The 20502-nt window shown below is 53.2% G+C and overlaps 2 protein-coding genes across 2 annotated transcripts; one reads left to right on the top strand and one right to left on the bottom strand.

Annotated features, from left to right (window-relative positions):
• Window positions 1-525: 525 nt before the first annotated feature.
• On the bottom strand, window positions 526-2333 carry HES3 (hes family bHLH transcription factor 3). The gene is made up of 4 exons (XM_064279923.1): window positions 1935-2333; window positions 1758-1839; window positions 1018-1396; window positions 526-811 (listed from the first exon to the last, which is right to left on the bottom strand). Exons 1-4 carry the CDS (start codon window positions 2013-2015, stop codon window positions 526-528), a joined length of 828 nt encoding a protein of 275 aa, XP_064135993.1. The 5' UTR covers window positions 2016-2333.
• Window positions 2334-11348: 9015 nt separating this feature from the next.
• ICMT (isoprenylcysteine carboxyl methyltransferase) lies at window positions 11349-20477 on the top strand. The gene is made up of 5 exons (XM_003413493.4): window positions 11349-11599; window positions 12404-12492; window positions 13397-13566; window positions 14950-15167; window positions 17844-20477. Exons 1-5 carry the CDS (start codon window positions 11405-11407, stop codon window positions 18024-18026), a joined length of 855 nt encoding a protein of 284 aa, XP_003413541.1. The 5' UTR covers window positions 11349-11404; the 3' UTR covers window positions 18027-20477.
• Window positions 20478-20502: the final 25 nt, after the last annotated feature.

Raw genomic sequence — 20502 nt, 5'->3', positions numbered from 1 at the left:
TTGGCACCTTTATACCCACTTTGGGTGGTCGCATTCTTTATTCTGAATTACATCTCTCCAGGACTCGGCGCGGGACCCGGGCTACAGGTCTAGGGGAAGAAACACTGACATGGATGTTTCCGAGTACACCCATGACCTCATTTATGGACAAATAAACTGAGGTGCAGAGCGCTCCGGAGGCCCTCGAGAGTCCTGAGTTTCCAGGCTGGCCCCAGGAGTCCGGAGGCGGAGGCTTTGCGGGGCCAAGGCCGAGCTGTTCCGGGCCTGAATTGCGGGCCAGGGGTCTTTGCTGAGCGAGGGGCGGGGAAACCTCCCACGAGAGGCGCCCAGGTTCGCTCTTACACTCCTCAGGCTGGCGCGACCTAGGACAAGGCCCATCCCAGGGGCCGCGTGAGGAGGGATGTTTGGGGAACCGGGCGGGCCTACCCCGGGCGACGGGGCGACCAGGGCGGAGCATGTTAGGGGCGGGGCTAGAGCTTTGAGCCTGCTACAAGGGAGGAAGGGCCAGCTCGTGGGTGGGGCTTCCTAGAGGTAGGGCTTGGAGAGCCGGTTCTCGCAGTGGGCCCGGCCGCGTGCGGAGGGGGTGGGAGTAGGTGGGAGTCGAGCGGGTTCCGGGGTGGGGGTGGGGTGGGGGTCTCTCGCCAGCGGGGCGGGGCCCGGCGTGCTTTGTGCCGGTGGGAACCGGGCGCCTGCGGCCGGCTGAATGGGCCGGGGCGGGGCAGCGATTCTCCTCGCTGCTAGGGGTCCGCTCTGCGCTGCTGCCGACCGCGACCTTCCCACTGCGGCGTGGCCGCGGGGCGGGGCCGAGCCCCTGGGAAAGGGGCACAGCCCGGAACACCCCCTCCCAGCCCCACTAGAGGGTGGGAGGAGGAGGGAGTGGGTCCAGCCTGAGCACGTGGGGCTGGAGGGTGGGAGCCACGGTGCGCGCACAACAGTCCCTGCGCTCCCAGGCCCAGTGGAGCCCCGATCAATCCGAGGCCGTATGGTCTCCCCGCGCTCTGCCCGTCCGGACCTCACCAGGGCCGCCACACGCGCAGTCCCGGACCCGGGATCTCGGGGCGGCGACGCGACACTGGCTGAGACGCCGGTACGCCAGTGGACGGGCCAGGGGAGCCGCCGGGAAGGAGCAGCCGGGGTGGCGGGGACTCCGGGCCCCCGGTGGTAGGAGCCAGAGCGGCAGCCCAGACGGAGCGGGCGCAAGGGCCACGCAGCTCGGGCGCCCCGGGACAGGATCCAGGTCCTGCGCTGTCCATGGTGCTGCCGCCCGCCCGCTCGGGCACAAGGGGGCAGTGCAGGCCACCGCCCTCTTCACCACTCCGCAAGAGATGGCTCACGCCGGGCAGGCAGCCGCGGAAGCCCGAGGGGTACTCGGCGCCGCCGGGGGCCGGCCCGAGCCCTAGGCAAGGGGAGCGAAGGGGAGAAGTATAGACGGGAGGCGGAGAGGAGAGGTGTGGAGGGGAAAAGAAAGGGAGGGGAGAAGTGTGGAGAGAAAGGCGAGAGGAGGAGGGAGGGGAGGTGAGACCAACCGAACGCCTCCCTCGTGTTCCAGGCCTTCGCCCAGTCTGCCTTTTGCGTCTTCCCCTCTCCCCCCAGTGAACTGGAGTCCTCTCCTCACCCAGCTGTCCACCTGCCTCAGCTTTCCTCTCCACCCATTCCCTCTCTATCTGGGCTTGTCTTATCCGTGCCTCTAATCCCACAGGTGCCCCCCCGCCCAGCTTCTGGCGCCCCACCCCCTCCAGGTCTGGCCTCCTCTTCACCTTGCACGGAACTCTGCAGGCTTTTCATGTACTTGACGCTCAACTCCAGGATGTCCGCTTTCTCCAACTTGCGTTTCCGGATCTGCGGATCAGTGGGAAAGGCTTTTAGCTGGACGGCCCTGGAGAAATAAAGTTGGGGACCTTGAGTCACCCCCTCCACGCATCCCCATTTCTCACCTGGTGTGAATAGTGTTTCTCCAGCAGAGACTTGAGCTGCTCCAGTGACACGTTGATGCGTGCGCGTCGCTTCTTCTCCATCAGCGGCTTGGAGATCTGTGGGCAAGCTGACCTGTTAGAGTGCAAGGCTGCTGCCCTCCCGCCCTCTGCCCCCGGACTGCCGGGCAGACTCCCCCCACCCTGCACGTTCTTTCGGACCCCAGACCTTTTGGAAGCTGCCGGTAGGGCTGCCCAGGGTCTCGGGCTCCTTGCCCATGCTGTCCACTCTGTGCTGGCTGGAGGCGCCGCAGTCTTTATAGGGGCCCCTCGTTTACATGTCAATGAGGTGCTCCAGACTTGAGGAACCCAGAGGGGGAGGGAGCAGGAAGAGGACGAACCTGGGAGGCTTCCTACCCCCTCCACTAGTCCTTTCCCCTTTGGCCTCGCCTCAGGGACCCCTCATCTCTCCCAAGGGCCCCTTTTCCCCTTTCTCTGTCTTTCCTTTATTTCTCTAATCCCCAGCTGTTCCTGAGTCTGGGGTCTCCTCCCTTCTCCATCCCCCCTACACCGTGTTCCTTTTACTCCTGATAGAATCTGGGCCTCCCCACCCAGCCACCTTTCTGGGTGGCTGTGTGCCATGTTTCCAAGCAGCTGATTAGGGTTCCTCTACTGGTCTGTAGCAGGTCGCCCTAGGGGAAGTCGGTAGGCCAGGCCAGCCTGGGCTGTTCTAATTACTATGACTAAGCACGGATTTCCTACCTCTGGCCTGATGAAGATGCTGAGGCAGGAGGCACAGCCAGCTAGGCCTTTCTGTGTGCTTCACGCTCTGGCCGTGTCTGCGATGCTACATTAGTCGCCCTAATGTTGGGACAATGCAGCGATTTTCTGCCTGTGGCCACTCAAAGCCGGGCACAGGCGGTACCCGCGGGGGCCAAAAAGTGACATGTGTCCCATTAAAGCGTGCAGCCCGCCCGTGGGGCCACAGCTGGCCTCCTCCTTGCTTGGGGCCTAGGGCTTTGGAAGCTCCTGTACCAGACTGCAGCGTGGTGCCCTCAGCTATGGAACCCAGCTCAAGACTCTTGCAGATGGGGGCAATGCAGGGCAGTTGCAGCGTCGTGGTGAGTCAGAATGGCCTGGCCCCCAAACCCACTCCTAGCCCTAGGTAGCGAGGCTAGACAACTTGGGCTCCAAGGAAGACCTTCCCCCTGCAAAGGCCTGGAGGTCCACTCCTGTGGGCCTTTTATCTGCCTTAGGAGCAGGAGGGGGAGGGGGCGCCCACTGATTGGGGAAATTCCTGGAGAAAGTCTGCATTCTGGGAGGGCCCTTCAGAGCCACCAACACCCCTTTCCATTATCCAAGGTCTGGGAGCCCAGGGGAGGAGATGTGTGCCCCTGAATGGTTAGGCCTTAAGAACAGGAATCCGGTTCAGTCCCCCCAGTCGTTCACCCGGAGGCTGGACTCCAGTAGCTGCAACTGACTTGAAGGACAATGTCCTGGGAATCTCTGGGTTGAAAACTAGACACTCCTTTTACTGGTCTCTGGTGGCCTTAATTTGGGGGTTTGTAAAATGGGCTCGGAACAATGGGGTCCCCACTACTGCTTCGGAGGGCGAGGAGGAAGTCACAGGGATGCAAAAACTGTAGGAGAGCTCTGCGGCAGAGGAATGAACTTATTGGTCTTCGTGGGCCTTGGCTTGCGGGGGTCGGTAGGCGGCTGAGTCCCAGGTGGGCCCCCTAGGTTCCCGAGCTGGAGCATTTCCCTCCCCGCCCCGCCCGGGGGTATTGACCGGTCCTGCCGGACTGCGGCGTTCCCAGGCGCTTTGCAGCGTGGAGAATCGCTCCCCGCCCTTTCCCTTTCAGGCCGCCGCAATGGCGACAGCGGCTCCAGAGCGCTCTCCCGCCCAGACTCCAGGACCCCCGGGCCAGATCCCGGCCGGTCCGGACCCGGGGCCAGGCGACGGGGCCGAGGCCAGGCGGCGGGCTCTGGCACGCGCCGGGAGCTTTGAAGCGCCGGGGCCGGCGGGCCGAGGTGGCCTCGGCACTGCGAGCTTCTGGCTTGGGGAGGCGGCGGCGCGATACAAAGGCACCGCAGGCCGGGCGGGCGGCCCTGCCAGTACACAAAGGGGGCAGTCGGGTGTTAAGGGCATTGTGCCGGCCCCACAAAGCCGGGGTCGCGCCCGCCCCTCGGGGCCAAACTCCGGGCTCCCCGCCGCGCGCGGTCCTCCAGCTGCCGCACATCTGCACCGAGGCCTGGGCGCGCGCCTCGCCCAAGCGGACCCCTGCCCCCGACCATGGGGCCGCGCGGGCAGCGGGGCAATTTGTCCTCTAATTACGAGACCTTTCCCATAAACCGCCGCCCGCGCCTTTCAACTCAGGAGCATTAGCAAACCAATGGCCCCCGGGCGCAGCTTTCGTGGCCCTTAGAGGGGACGCCGGGTCCGCCCCCTCTCCAGAGTTAAGGCGGCTATAAAGGGGCCCGCGGACCTCCCTAGCCCGCGCCCCAGCATCGGCCACTCCGGGTCCAAGTCCTGAGATTCTGGCCGCACTGGGTGGGGCGGCTCACGTGGGTGGCGCGGTGTTTCTTAAGCAGTGGAAAATTGACCGCAAAATGCGCTAATTCGCAATGTTCTGCTTTGGCTGCGGGAGGCGAGGCCCGCCGGCAGCGGCCCGGGAGGAATTCACAGTGGACACGCTCCGCCCAGGCCCACTTACGGGGCTCCCGCTGCCCCTTCTCAACCGAGGCACTGCCCGCTGCGCCCTCTCCCCTGTAGCCAATCCCAGGCTAGGGGTCTCCTCCACCTGGGCTGACACCCCTTCCCGGTCTGCTCCTCGCGTCAAGCCGGATGAGGCCCCTTAGGCTTCCAGGGTTGCGATTTCCATCCCCGCTTCTTGAGCTCAAAGGCAGCTTTCACCCTACCCCCGACCTACCCCACAATTCAGGCTCCTGGCTCTGGGCAACTGCTCTCCTCACTAAGCTCTAGTCAGTTCTTGGCATTCCGACAAGGTCATGGAAAAGATAGTAGAGAAACCTCTACCTATACTCTTCCCTGAGACCCAGACTGGGTTCCAGTTTCCCCGCACCCCCACTTTGTTTGCATGTCACGCCCCTCGGCATCCTACAGCACCCGCGGCTATGCACCAGGCAGGCAACCGTGAAGTACCGGGGGGTGGGCGAGGAGAGGCGTTTTCAGATGTGGGGAGCGTGGTAGCAGCGCAGGCATCCTCTCTGCCAGCAAACAGGACAAAGTGCTGGCCGGCTCCCGGGAAGGGCAAGGACCCATTTAGAAGGCGGGTTTATGCAAGCCCTGATGTAGGCCACCGCTCCTTTTCCATTTTTAGCATCTGAGCCCCCAAGGCGCCTGGAAAGGAGCACAGAGCTAGGCCGGCACTGGGGAGACCCAGACTGCCCTCTGCTCATTCAAGGAAAGGACATTTCCTTCTGTAACCCCTACCAGCTCTCAGAGCATCTGGTGCTGCTCAGGGCCCCTCATTTTCTTGCTGGGGAGCTTAAGGCAAAAGTGGCCTTATGACACCCCCATTTTTGCAAGGAACAAACATTGCAGGACACACTGCAGGATATGCCTTGTCTGGAAATGAGGCCCCGGGACAAGAGCCCTACGACAGGACCCACTGTCTGTCCTGGCTCCAAGGCCTCTCAGCCCTGGGTGAGAGCCCTTCCATCCTACAGTCCTGGGGAACTAAGCCAATACTAACTGGTGAGTGTTGTGCAGGCCACTGTGGGTGCCAATGACTTGAAGGGCCCCCTCTATAGATACTTTTCAATGTGGAATGAAGTGATTGCTCCGTGTAATTAACTATTGGGACACAGCAAACGCACTGAAATCACTTGGCTGATTGTTTCCAGATGGGTTTGGAGAGGCTGCGATTGTTTAACTCTCTTTAGTTGTACTGGGACTACGAATAGCCCGGCAGCCAAGAGCCCTTCTGGGAACAAAGGCTGGGACTCCGGTGAGTGCATCAATGCTGAACCGGGCTGGCCCAGCTCAGGGAGAGTGAATTCAGAGAGACCCCCATTGTCCCGGCCTTTTGTGTCTCTCCCCAGCTGGCTCTAATCTTTAAATATTTACCCGGCCCCTTTGTGCACATATGACTTATGCACTTCAGGTTGATGTGCTCATAAATTACGTGTCATTTACCCGTTTCCAGGCCGGAGAGAGGGGGCTTTCATGCCTCCAGCCCAGAATGGCCGCTGGAGGGGAAGAAAACCTTTGGAGGACCAGGCTTCCCGCCCAGGGAGAGATGCGGCCACACCAAATAGGCCCCTCTACACTGCGCCTTCCAGCCTCCACATGGAGATGGACAGAGAGAGGCCAGTGAAGGACTAAGACCAGCAGGTGGGTGGTTTCTCTAAAAAAGAGACCAAATTAGGATCCGTCGAGGGGGAGGGAGGGCGGGGTTCCTCAACTTCTCCCAGCTTGGTTTCAGGCCTGTTAGTGCTCTGGGGTAAAAACATCACAAAGTTTAGTAAAGCAGAAAGAAAGGTTTTATTCAGCATATGTTCAAAGAGGCAAAAGTAGGAAATGGACAAGCATGCTGCCAGGGCCATGTCTGTCTGAGTCCAAGGAAATATTACAGAATACACAAACCCACTGCCATCGAGTTGATTCTGACTCATAGTGACCCTATAGGACAGAGTAGAACTGCCCCATAGAGTTTCCAAGGAGCATCTGGAGGTTATGAACTGCGGACCTCTTGGTTAGCAGCTGTAGCACTTAACCACTACACCACCGGGGTTTCCCAGAATACACAAGAGTGGGAAAATGGACAAGCATCCTGCCACAGCCCTGTCTGCCCTAGTCTGAGGAACGTTACAGAATCATCAGTATATAGTAACATTACAAAATTGGCAAAACCATTGAAAGCCTCACCTTTTCACAAATTAGCTAAAAACTGATAAGTCACTGTGAGTCTACATTTTGAACTGTCTTTCTTAACCATCATTGGTACAGATTTCAATAACAACAGTCAGGAAGGTCCTCATTGGTCCAACAAATCTTGCTATTCACTAAATGCTAGTAAAAAAAAAAAAAGGTAAGAGTGGAAAGTATGTGGGTCTTTTGTGCTCTGTTTTATGATTTGTTTATGTGAAAACCCCTTGCTGTCCAGTCAATTCTGACTCATAGCTATCCAACAGGACAGTAGAACTGACCCACAGAATTTCCAAGGAGCGCCTGGTGGATTCCAACTTCCGACCTTTTGGTTAGCAGCCGTAGCTCTTAACCCCTACACTGCCAGGGTTTCCTGTTTATGTGAAAGTTTTCCTAAAAAATGTTTTCAAAGATTGTCCTAACTATTGTCTGTATACCTCAGGGCCCAGCTGATGTATCCTTGTGAGTCCTTGTGGTCCTTTTGAGTCCAGCTTCAGCTGGGTCACATTCTAGGACAGGGAACAACGGCTTCAATGTTATTTCCAAAATCACTGGATAACACTTAGGACAGGAGCAAACTTTCCATCCTAGGACGCTGGTGTGGGTTGAGGTGCTTGGTTATCCATCTACCGAAAGTGTCTTAGTCATCTAGTGCTGCTGTAACAGAAATACCATATGTGGCTGGCTTTAACAAACAGGAATTTATTTTCTCGGTTTAGGAGGCTAGAAGTCTGAATTCAGGGTGCCAGCTCTAGGGGAAGGCTTTCTCTCTCCGCTTTGGAGGAAGGTCCTTGTCTCTTTGGGCTTCTGCTCCTGGGCAATCTTCATGTAGCTTGGCATCTCCCCCCATCTCTGCTCTGCTCGCTTATTTAATCTCTTTTATATCTCAAAAGAGATTGATTCAAGGTACCCACCCACTTAAACCCACTGCCGTCGATTCAAGGTACATCCTACCCTAATTCTGCCTCATTAACATAACAAGACAACCCATTCCCAAGTGGGATTATAACCACAGGTTAGGATTTACAACACAGATTTCGGGAGGACCAAATTCAATCCATAACAGAGGGGAGGGCTCATCCTTGCACTGCCTCCTGGCTGCCCAGGGCTTCCCTACTCTCTACATTCTTTCTTGCTCAATGGAAAAACTGGGTGCCGTCAAGTCGGCACCAACTCACGGCAACCCCATGTGTGTCAGAGTAGAACCGTGCTCCACAGGGTTTTCAACCGCTGAGTTCTTAGAAGTAGATTACAAAGCATTTTTTCCTAGGTGCCTGTGGATGGGCTTGAACCTCCAAACTTTCGGTTAGCAGCTGAGCCAGTTAACCATTTGCACTACCCAGGGACTCTTGCTCACAACTCACAGCGACCCTTTAGGGCAGAGTAGAACTGCCCCATAGGGTTTCCAAGGCTGTAATCTTTACAGAAGCAGACTAGCACATCTTTCTCCTGCGGAGCAGCTGGTGGGGTTCAAACTGACAACCTTTTGGTTAGCAACTGAGCACTTAATCATTGTGCCACCAGGGCTCCCCTTTTTTAAGAAAGGACTAATTTATTCTCAGCCTGCAGTTTAACTTGCAAATGTTACAAGGTGGTTCTTAGCACTCTCTAAAACAGGAGGGGTCCCCACGTGGGCCCAGGAAGAAAAGCCACCTCACCGGGTGGGCGGATGGCAGGCTGACAGAAGGGGGGATAAGGGGAGCTGCAAAGGGATCTTCCTGCAAGAGAAAGGGCTCCTTTTGTGCTGGCCTCCTAGTGCCTAGAACAAAACACATTCAAATGCTTATTTACAAGGAAAGGCAGCAAGGGATCCCCAAGGCAGAGTAGTTTTTCTTTATTTTCTTACATTTTTGTAGGTTTCCCATCCCCCCCCCACCTTATGCTTTCCACACTGGAGAGCCTGGTGCATGCTGGATTTGTCTGATCCGATTTCAAAAGCAGGTCTCTGTCTGTCTGTGAATGACTGTGTCTCTGAGTGTGTTTGTATGTGACCGTTTGGGTGCAGGCTTGTGTGTGCAGGCCCTGGCACATTTAGCGACTTCAGCGACTTCAAAACTGCCCCTTCTCTAGATATGGCCCTGCCTGGGAGGACTGTCTCCCTTCTCTTCCCATTCTCCAAGATGGGGCTGATGAAGATGAAGGGCTTAGGGAGGTGATGAGTCGAGGAGAGGGCTTCATAGGTTCTAGCTCTCTGGTCTGAATGACATATTACTCTGTGCCTCCAGAATGGTGACAGCCTCCAGGGGTAAATCGGGGCCAGAAAGAGAGGGCAGAGGGCAAGTGCCAACGACCAGAGGGGGAACTTCAGGGAGTGGCTCCCCCCCCCGCAGGACCACGCACCCTCCCAGGAGTGAGGATGCAATGAGTGCCCTCTAGTGGCCTTGAGGCGTCTTGGCACAGGGGTCCTAAATCCGGGGAGGCCCTGAGAAATTTAGGGCAGGGCCAGGAGCTCCATCTCTCAGCCTGCAGGAACACTTGGCGCTGCAAGTGAGTGCCTTTGGATTATTAAACATTAAATTTCCATAATCCAAATTTAGCAAACGTATTCTGAGCCTGATTTAGAAATGGTACTGGCTTTTATAAGTGGTCTCTAGGTGACCGAAATAGTTTGCCCTTGACTACTAACCTAAAGGTTGGTGGTTCGAACTCACTCAGGGGTACCGTGGAAGAAAGGCCTGGTGGTCTGCTTCTGTTAAGATTACAGCCAAGAAAACACTACGGAGCAGTTCTACTCTGTAAATGGGATTGCCATGAATCAGAATCAACTCAATGGCAACGGGCTTAGTTTTGGTGTTTTGGGGCTTTATAGAAGTACCTTGGACTTTTATGCAAGCCTTGGTGGCATAGTGGTTAAGACCTATGGCTGCTAACCAAAAGGTCGGCAGTTCGAATACACTAGGTGCTCCTTGGAAACCATATGGGGCAATCCTACTTTGTCCTATAGGGTCACTATGAGTCACAATCTACTAGACAGCAACGGGTTTGGTTTTTCTTTTTGGTTTGGGCTTTTACAGAAGTACTTATGGACTTACAGAAGTACTTATAGTACTTTATGGAGCCCTGGTGGTGCAGTGGTTAAGAGCTACAACATTTTATATCTGCTAACCAAAATGTCGGCAGTTCAAATCCACCAGCCGCTCCTCAGAAACCCTATGGGGCCAGTTCTACTCTGACCTATAGGGTTGCTTTGAGTTGGAATCAACTCCACGGCAACAGGTTTGCTTTCGTTTTATAGTACTTTATAGAAGTGCATCGTTGTGTGACAGTCAGATCAGGACCCCCATTTTACAGAAGCCGAGGCCCACAGGATTTGCCCAAGGCTACAAAGCCAGGATGCAGCAGTGGGGGGGCATGGGATGCCAGCCAGACTCTTCATCCCTCTAGCTCAGCTACCCAGACTCCTTCCTCCTCCCCCGGGGCCTGTCCCCTATCCTGCCTCAGGCTTGTCGTCTCTGCCTGTGAGAACGCTGAGCCGGCCCTCCTGTGGATGCCCTTGTTCTCATTTCCAGCAGCAGGCGGGCTGCGACTCCATGGGTCCCAAGGCCAAGCTCTGAGTCTCTTCCCTGCAGCGTCTTTGGCCTCTGCGCTCCCATCCTCTGACTCTCCCTGGGTTGCCTCTCCTCTCTCCTCTCCACCCTTACTCGGTCCCTGCTCACCCACCCACCAGTGTATCCAGTCATCCGTTTACTTGACTTTCTCCTCCACCACCGTTCTGTGACTTCCCGTACCCTTTAAAAAAGTAAAGAGCGATTTCTGATTGTAAAACATATACGTTCATTATAGGCAATATGGAAAATAGAAGAACATATAGAGAAAACAATAAAAATCGCCCAGCATTCTTGATGCTAAACTTTGGTATACATCTCAATCCTTGTTCCAGGCTCCTATACATCTTTTTTTTTCCCCCCCAAGCCAATTCAATCCCAAACTTTTTATTCTGCTTTTGAAAAAACTTAACCTATCCTGAGTATTTACACGCGGATTTAAATGATCGATGATCCCCTCGCCTGATGCCCGAGTGTAGGAGGGTATTTAGGAGGCTTCCAAGGACGCCCGGGGAGCCCTGTGCAGAGAGGTGCGAGCGGCCCGAGCACTCACACGGTCCGCGGACTCCGGGGAGGGGGAAGGGAGCTGCCCCGTTCGCGCCTGCGCGCAGGAGGTTGGCAGGCTTCGGAGTTCGAGGGGAAGGACGATGGGGGGCTGGGCCTGGTGTGGGGTCGTTTCAAATTTCAAGTGATTTCTTCGGACAGGACATTCCTGAGTTTGGGGCAAACTTGCGGCAGACGCCGGCGATTACTTCTGAACCCAGGATTGAGGCGCACGGTAGCCCCGGTCCCGCCGCCACTCGGCCCGGGTCAGGGGTCCCGAAAGAGACGCGGGCGGGCGGGCGGGGCGGGGCGGGGCGGGGCGGCGCGCTCCCGCCAAATTCAGGCCAGCAGCCCTGCAGGGTAACGGTCTCGCGAGAACTATCAGCGGGCGCGTAGCTGCGGGCAGCCTGCCCTTCCCCGCGCGGCTTCGGCGGCGCAGTGCGCAGGCGCGGCCGGCGGGTTTCCCGGGGCTACAGCAGCCGCTGCTGACTCTCGGTCGTCCGCCGGCCTGCGCCATGGCGGGCTGCATGGCGCGGGCTCCTCCGGGTTCCGAGGCGCGCCTTAGCCTCGCCACCTTTCTGCTGGGAGCCTCGGTGCTCGCGTTGCCGCTGCTCACACACGCCGGCCTGCAGGGCCGCACCGGGCTGGCGCTCTACGTGGCTGGGCTCAACGCGCTGCTGCTGCTGCTCTACCGGCCCCCGCGCTACCAGGTGCGGGCCAGGCGGGGCGGGACGAGGACTGGGCGGGTAGCGGGCCGCGGCAGGGACCCCGCACCTTTTCCCCCAGGGCCAGGGCCGCCAAGAGCGGGATCCGCGGGGAGGGCGCCCCTCCCATGGGCGTGCTTTTGATTCCCAGGTTCAGGTCGGAAGAACGTTCTCGCCTCTCAGGGCTCTGGGGGCGTCCGGTGCTGGGCTCCCTCCACCCGGTGGAGTGGGTGTTCAATTGCAGTTCGTGCCACTCAGCACCTGCGACAGATGCGCTGGGGTGGGGAGGAGGGAGCCTCTCAGTTCTTTTACGTAATTTAAGGTGTGGAGCTTCACCTGCTGCCAAGTCTGAGGTCTAAGGCCCCGCATGTCCGTGGAGAGGGCTGGGCGTGCAACTCCGGGTACCCTGGCCAGGTTGGCTGAAGGGATTTGGGAAGATCCTGCCCATAAGCAGGATTTCCGGAATATTCCCCCAGCCCTGAATAATAGTAATGGCAGCTAAAACTTAATGTAGCACTTCTAAGTGCTTTACGTAGGTAATCTCAGCAGTCCTAAGAGGTAGGTACTGTTGTTATTCCCACTTTGTGGATGGGAAACAGACCCAGAGAGGTTAAGTAACTTGCCCAAGGCCGTACATTCAGTGAGGGGTGCCAGTGGGATTTGAACTCAGGCCACCAGACTTCAGCCCCTTAACTGCTAAGCAAATCTGCTCTGTTACTGCAAGTGGCCTACTTATCCCAGGAAAGCCAGCAGCCTGGTTTTGTGCTCCCAGAACGGCCGGGTGACTGAGCTCTTTTGGGTCTATTTCAGATAGCCATTCGAGCATGTTTCCTTGGTTTTGTCTTTGGCTGCGGCATGCTGCTAAGTTTTAGCCAGTCTTCTTGGAATCACTTTGGCTGGTAAGAAGTATTTTTGGAATAATGGTTTTGAGGAGAGGGTGGCCAAGTCAGAGGGTCAGCAGCCGCCCATCCTTCTCCCGGCATCTCATCTTTGACTGGCCAAGGCAGTTTAGGGTTCTGTGGAAACGATTTCACTAGTTTCTGCCAAGATTTCTACATCTCGAACCTTGTGGTTTCCTGCCTGTTGGTTGTTTCTGTCGCAGGCAGAAAAGGTTTCCTGGGCACACTCCTAACAGGTGCCCTCAACTGCACTGTAGCTGCAGGGACAGTGTTCAGTGAGGTGACGCACCCTTCCTGGAAGGGGACACAGATCCTCAGTGACTGGAAGGGGCAAGGCTCCAGCTTGTCTTCGTGGGCCTTTTCCGTCTCTAATTTCCGTTAGGTCACATCTAGTGCAGTCCCCGTGGCCAGTGTAGGATTTTCCCCTACACTCTTATTTCAATCCCTTGAGCCTTCTAGTCCCTGACCTGGATATGAACCCGTGGCATCAAGGTTAAAAGCTTCATCTCCTGTTATCAATAGGCTTAGCCATCTAATTCTACTTGGCTGGAATGATTTCGGTTTTGTTGAACTTTCATATCTGACATATATCACTAGTCTATTTTGATGTTTTCCCCTTTCTTGTTTTTCCATGTGTGTTGTCGTTTTAAAAGGGCTGAAGGGTACGTAATGCCTTCCTAACCTCCTTTTTCTGATGATGTTCAAACATAGTCCCTTTAAAGCCCACTCTCTGCAAACCTAAGGGTAACACTACATATAGGCACCTGATGGCTTCTCCAGGCAGGTGACAACAGGTATTTCCTTATAAAATTCAGGGACAGTTAGCAGGCCCAAATCCGTACTTTTGTTTATGGCTAACTTGGTTCCCTTGCCCCGATTTGTCTCTCTTTTTGTTTTTCAATAGGTACATGTGCTCCCTGTCATTGTTCCACTATTCTGAATACTTAGTGACGGCAGTCAATAATCCCAAAAGTCTATCCTTGGATTCCTTTCTCTTGAATCACAGTCTGGAGTATACCGTAGCTGCCCTTTCTTCTTGGATAGAATTCACACTCGAAAATATCTTCTGGCCAGGTTAGTGTGCCCTGCTTTCCCCTCTGGAGGGGAGAAGGTTGGCTTCCACGAAAGCCAAGACAGTGACATTGGTCCACCTCTCGGGCCTAATCCCTGTGAGCGGTTTTCCCCCAGACCTCGATCCTTACTAAGCTATTTATAAGAACAAGCACTGCCTGGGAACTCCGCTTCTGGATTCTGAATTGAGGACATGTTAACCTTTTGCTTTAAACCTCACATAATACAGGACACCATGTAGTGTGACTTCCCAACTCTTAATAGCCAGATTTCTGATTTTGCAATTAGAGGACATTTGGGTATATTTATTTCCTGTGACTTGTGAAAGGAGTCCTGGTGGCACAGTGGTTAAGTGCTTGGCTGCTAACCGAAAAGTCAGTGATTCAAACCCACCAGCCGCTCTGTAGGAGAAAGATGTGGCAGCCTGATGCCGTAAAGATTATAGCCTTACAAACCATATGGGGCAATTCTACTCTTTCTTATAGGGTCACTATAAGTCAGCTGACTTCATGGCAATGGGTTTGGGTTTTTTTTTTTTTTTGGGTATGATTTGAGAAATTTTAGGTGAAGATTTTATTACCAATAAACCTTTTCATCTGGAACCCATTCTGGAATTGAACTTCCTACAGTAAATGAAAGAAAACATGTGTGGCTCCCAAACCAAACACATTGCCATCAAGTTGGTTCTGACCCGTGCTCACCCCGTGTGCTACAGAGTAGAACTGTGATCCATAGGATTTTCTTGGCTATGATCTTTACGGAGGATCCCTGGTGGCACGATGGTTAAGCACTCAGCCGCTAACCAAAAAGTTGGCAGTTTGAACCCACCCAGCCACCCCACAGAAGAAAAAACCTGGCAATCTGCTCCCATAAAGATTACAGCCAAGAAAACCCTATGGGACAGTTCTACTCTATTACATGGGGTTGCTGTGAGTCGAAATGTACTAGACGGCACCCAGCAACAATCTTAACAGAAGCTGATTCCCAGGCTTTTATCCCGTGGTGCCACTGGGTAGATTCAGACCTCCAACCTTTAGGTTAGTAGTTCTCTACTTCACTTAGCTACTTCACTTAGCTGTACCTGTGGTCCCTAAGTGAAGGGACGGTGGGATGTGAACCAGAGAGCCCATCGCTCTAGGAGGGGAGGACCTGTTTGTCTTGGCTCTCTAACAGGGTTGTGGCCACTTTGAAGTAAACAGATGAACAGCCCAACTTCGGGAACTGTGTTTCGCTCATAATTAAACTTTAATGTGGTGATGGCAAATGCTAACTGCCCACTAGCACGTTTTCTAATGTTTCCATCTTTGGAGAAATAGGTTCATTTTAAGCAGTGAAAGGGGAGGACTCCACAGTTTTCCATTTGTCACTGATATCTCTCTCCCACAGAACTGAAGCAGATCACCTGGCTGAGTGCAACCGGGCTGCTGATGGTAGTCTTTGGGGAGTGTCTGAGGAAAGCAGCCATGTTTACAGCTGGTTCCAACTTCAACCACGTGGTGCAGAATGAAAAGTCAGACACGCATACTCTGGTGACGAGTGGAGTGTACGCTTGGTTCCGGCACCCTTCTTATGTTGGGTGGTTTTACTGGAGTATCGGAACCCAGGTATAGTATACAATATGAGACTGGCCCCTTTGAATTTTTTTTTTCTTTTACAGTTTTTAAAGATACAATTTATATACAAGTCACTGTTTTAAAGTGTACAACTCAGTGGTTTTTAGGGTAGTCTCAAGGTTGTTCATTGCACTTATGAAGTGATAATCAAGTAGAAGTCAGTAGTTGGGAGAATGGATATAATCATGAGTACTTTTACTCTGCCTAATGGATGTCCTAAGCTTGTGAAGTCCTGGTGATTCTAGGTGTTGTGACCCCATCTGCTGTTGTACCCCTTCTCTGCCTCCTTCACCTAGATCTACAGCACCCCATGGGCTGAGTACAGGAGCACCCACTGCCTAACCTAGTGGAATAATGACAGCTGATTTCCTTAGACCTAAGTATTGCAGTATTTTTACACAAATAATGCGTCTTCTACATTCGTTTGCCAACCATGCCCTCCACCCCAGCCAAGGTATTTTATTTTCCAGAATGCCGTGCTGATTTTTTCACAGCAAACATGTTAAAAAAAATCAGCATAGCAGCTTATGAAAGTACCCGGTAGGAGGGAGGACACAGGTGGGCATACAAACGTAGAAGCCGCGTTGTTTGCGTGGAAATACGGTAGTGAGGCCAAGGGCATGCATGAGGTGTAAGGTGAGCTTGTTACTTTGTCCTGTCTCAGACAGCAGACAGCCTTTGTTTCTCGATAGTTGTCTTGAATCTGTACTCTTGGCCCAGAGAAGGTGAATAGAATACGGACAGTTTGTCACCTCTTTGGGGAAATCAAGGCAGAGCCCTCAGGCCTCGATCGGCAACGCATGGTCAGTGAGGACTCTCTGGCGGCCCCCCAAAGGTGACAGGTTACAGCATAAGATTTATTTAATTCATTTATTTTATGATTTGCCTCTACTTTTTCTAATTTATTTCTCATTAGAAAAATGTGTTTGGTGTAGAATAGAATTGCATGGCCAAGAAAGAGAAAGACTTGGTTTTACTGGTTTTGTTTTTGGGTTGTATGTGTGTGTGAGTGAACATATGCACAGCCATACACCATTTCAACAATTTCTACCTGTCCAACTCAGTGACACTGATGACATCCTTCAGCTTGTGCAACCAACCATCCTTCTTCCAACTGTTCCACCATCAGATTTATTCTAAAACTTGTATTCCTGAAACGTGTAAAGCTCCTGCACTCCCAGTCACGTTCCCTGGAACACCCTGATGTTAGTTGAATAGTGACACCTGTCATAAATACTGGAAACCTTAGTGGTGTAGTGGTTAAGTGCTATGGCTGCAAACCAAGAGGTTGGCAGATTGAATCTGCCAGGTGCTCCTTGGAAACTATGGGGCAGTTCTACTCTGTCCTATAGGGTCGCTATGAGTCAGAATCGACTCGACGGCAGTGGGTTTGGCTTGGGTCATAAATACTTACCATACACCCAAGGGCTCAAGGACTAGAGCGTTTCCATACCTTTCCAACCACAGATCTTTTTAGATCATGACCCAGCGCACACATATGTGTGTGTAAATCAAACAAGACTTTGACAGCACACTTAAGCTGGCTGTGTACGAAACTCAGTATTTCCAATTTTGTACCACCGGTGATGCTGTTCCCATTGCAGCAGGTGGATTTCATGGCTCCATGATGGGTGTGGCTGGTCCAGTTCTGGCTCCACCAATGGGCCTCCCCTTCCTTGTATTAAAGTGGGAGTTGCAGCATTGCCCTGAGATTTGCTGGGAGGGTTAATGGCCTGGTGGGCGTGAAGGGCTTCGCCTGGTGCTGGGAACACAGCAAGTGCAGGATTAGCAGTGGTCAAGAATAAGTCTGTAGGTGCCGGTGGCTTACCTGAGGAAAGAGACACCTGCCTGGGGACTCAGTGGGGCCAGGCAATGCGCAGGTGGGGTGGGGAGGCTCCTCCAGCAGCTGGGGCATGCTTTTGGCTATAAAGGACTGTTTGGCTGTGGATCCGTGGGGAAAACATCCTCAAAAAGTGGAAAAAACACATGAGTGAAGGAGGTAAGAGGTGGACAGTATGAACAGTGGGGAGGAGGGAGACGGAAAGGACTGGAAGGAGGGGGCTGAGGTGCTGCTTGCAGGGCCTTGAGTGCTGGGCTAAGGAGCTGGGGTTGAGGTGTTCCAGCTTCCTGAGCAGGGGAGTGATTTGATGGAAGTGTTCTCAGAAGCTAAGTTGGGTAACAGGGTATCTCCTGTGGAGGCAAAGGCTGTGGAGGGAAGAGGCGGGGCCTGCTTTAGGGTGTGGCGGAGGGCCAGGACAGGAAGGCAGCCTGCACAGGAACAGAACTTCACCTTGGGAAATTCATGCTTCAGGGGGTGGGAGAAGGAGCTGCCGTCACCCTAACCTGAGTGTTGGAATCCGAGAAGATGGTCTTTCCTTTTAATTTTTAGCTCTATCTCAGGTAAGAGCAGCAATAGGCCAGGGTCTGAAAGAAAGCTACAGGGATGAGTTTGAGCTCCACATGAAAGTAATGGCGTGCTTTCAGTTCCCTATGGTGTAACAGCAGCGGGTGAGTGACTGCCTCTCAGAGATCCCACCAGTGTGCCAGAGAGTATCCTGGGCCCTTGGCACGGAACTCCTCTGGGCGTGGGAGAGAAACAGATGAGCTGGATGCGTGACTTCAGGCCCACCCTGCCCTCACCAGCTTGGTGTCCCCTCCCTCTGCCAGGTGATGCTTTGTAACCCAGTCTGCGGGGTGGCCTATGCCTTGACGGTTTGGCGGTTTTTCCGAGATCGAACAGAAGAGGAAGAGATCTCCTTGATTCACTTTTTCGGAGAGGAATACCTGGAGTACAAGAAGAGGGTACCCACAGGCCTGCCTTTCATCAAGGGAGTCAAGGTGGAGCTATAACGGGCGGTGGAGGGCCAGGCAGGGGTGAGGGCCCGGCTCCATTCAGCCTGGGACGAGACCCACCGTCTCTGGCTGGCTACCTTGCAGGAAAAACTTTCTTAATCATTTTATATGTTACCAATTAAACTCTTCGGGAATGTCACTCAAGACCAAATGGTCAGAAGGCCTTAGGACCAAAGGACCCACCAGGCGATTCACTCTTACGCAGAATCGAGGTTGGAGAGGTGAGAGGAGGTTGGAGAGGTGAGAGGCCGGCAAGGCACAACAGCAATACTCAGCAACCCCTTCAATGCCACCTGGCGAAAGACAAGGCCACGCCCCATATCCCTAGGAGGCGAGATTGTGTCTAAGTTGTAACAAAGACTCCTTGGGAGAAACGGGCCACTGCTTTCAGCAATGCTTTTGCGGTAGAAAGCAGGCATCCGTGCTTATTAGCGTTAGAAACACATTTAAACCCTTTGATTTAACAGGAAACCCCAAACAGCACAGCTTTAACCTCTTTATTTCTGTCCTCAAATGCACGAACAAACATCTATACGCTTTTAAAGATAACTTCCTTGTAAGGCGCTTTGGCTAGTCATATATTTACTCATATTTACATATCTGTGTTTTATAATAGCGGTGTAGATTCAAAGGGGCCTCCTTTTGGGTTTATAGCTGCCACTTTTATGGGTCAGCAAGTAAGCACAGACACCTCAAGATGCTCTGGCCCAGTGTGGCTTTGTATCACGTGTTGTTAGTGACACTTGCCACACTGACCCGGCCCCCAGTTCAGGGAGACCCTAGATCCCTTTGGACTCTCCCAGGATCTTGGCACCTGCTCTTCTTCAAGGGGGGGACTGTTATCAGTGACAGGTGTATCAAAGATGTGTCCTTTTCCCTTTAGCCAACAAGTTCTTAGTGAATGCCTGCCTGCTCCGTGCAGGGTGTCTTTACAAATTGAGAAATAATAGCTCTCCATTTATTTGGGATTTTATTTTCATTTTACCATGGTTTAGTTTTTTGTGTTTCACTTTAAATCTGTTAACTATTTCCTACGTTCTGATTTCCGAATCCTTAGGTTCCTACTGCTGTTTCAAACTATCTTTTCCAAAGGGGTTTTAGCAAATACAACTAAAATTCAAGCAAATCGGCTCATGAAAGTAGTCTTACATAGAGCAAGTAACCTCACTTGAGTCAGTATTTTTTTTTTTTTTTTCTTTCCAAGTTTGGGGAGAGTGGTTGGCGTTATGAGTCAGGCATAAAGCTTTAAGAGGTGAGAAGCTTATTTGATTCTGGAGTAGATTCGGAACTGGGTCGCAGTGTGCGATCCTCCCGTTCAGCCTGCAGTGGCACTAACGAATGTGAATGGGAAGGCGGCGTGGCCCCGTGGCCAGAGCCCAGCTCCGCCACCATGCCATGCCACGAGGCCTTTGAGGAGCCACTTAACCTTTCTGTGCCTAGATCTCCCCATCTGTAAAATGGGGTCAATACCACCTACCTCACAGGGGTGTTGTGAGGCTTGAGAAGAACAATGTCGCATGTTTTTAATACTTGGAGAAATCACACGGATGAAATCTATTCTGCATAAGAAGTACGTGAAAACCACATGAAAAAGGAGACATTTGGTTAACTGTACCAGACACCTAAAATGTGTGTTTGAAAGAGAATTTTACCAACTCGTGATATTACTCATTTCTAGATTTCATTGCTTAATTAATTTTCTTGTTAGTATGTATACCAAAGAGGTTTACGGGTTCGTCGGTTGCTGGTGTGAGAACTGGACAGACTCGGCCCACTGCCCTCACTCTGGTCTCGTGGTCGGATTCTGGACGAGGCCTTTGCGGGAGCCATCAGCAGTGTATTTCTTTGGAGCGGACCCTCCCCACTGGATCAGGAGCAGGCATGTTCTGTGTTTGGGGACTTGAGTTGGTTGAATCAGTCCTACACTTGGTCTCCAAACCATGCTTAGCAAAGCAAACTCCGCGTGGTAAGACTGCAAGCTTAGAGTGGAGTTCTTGGCAGCCACCCCCAGCTCCTTGAGGGAAAGTCCTTCCTTAATATGTCTAGCAAGATTGGGCCCAGCCTTCCTTTCCACCGGGGCCGCGAAGCTGTGTTTTTGATCGATGGTGAGCTGCTCGTGACAGGCTTTGTGGACGGTAAGACTGAAAGTTTGACACTGGTGATCCGTTCTGCCATATGCCAGAGTCCGGGCATCCCCCTTCCTGGCAGGCCTTCAAGCTTGCACACGCCCAGAAGGTAGGTCTTAGTGCTTCACCATGAGACGCTGCTGCTGTCAGTACCACCCGGGACTGACATTGCATCCTGCTCGGCTTTAAAGAGCAGTTCCACAGGTGGGGTCTGTGTGAGAACCTTCCCACCCTCATTTGTAATCTCCCAGGGCAGAAGTCAACAACGTCTTGGTGAAAGATGGACTATTAAAGGGCAGGATTGTCAGGTGATTGACTTTGATCCTGTGTGGCAATCTTCATGTTAT

Source organism: Loxodonta africana, chromosome 3 (assembly GCF_030014295.1).
Source record: "Loxodonta africana isolate mLoxAfr1 chromosome 3, mLoxAfr1.hap2, whole genome shotgun sequence".
Taxonomy (NCBI): domain Eukaryota; kingdom Metazoa; phylum Chordata; class Mammalia; order Proboscidea; family Elephantidae; genus Loxodonta; species Loxodonta africana.
Note: the sequence above shows the minus strand (reverse complement) of the source record. Positions and strands in the feature narration are given on the sequence as shown.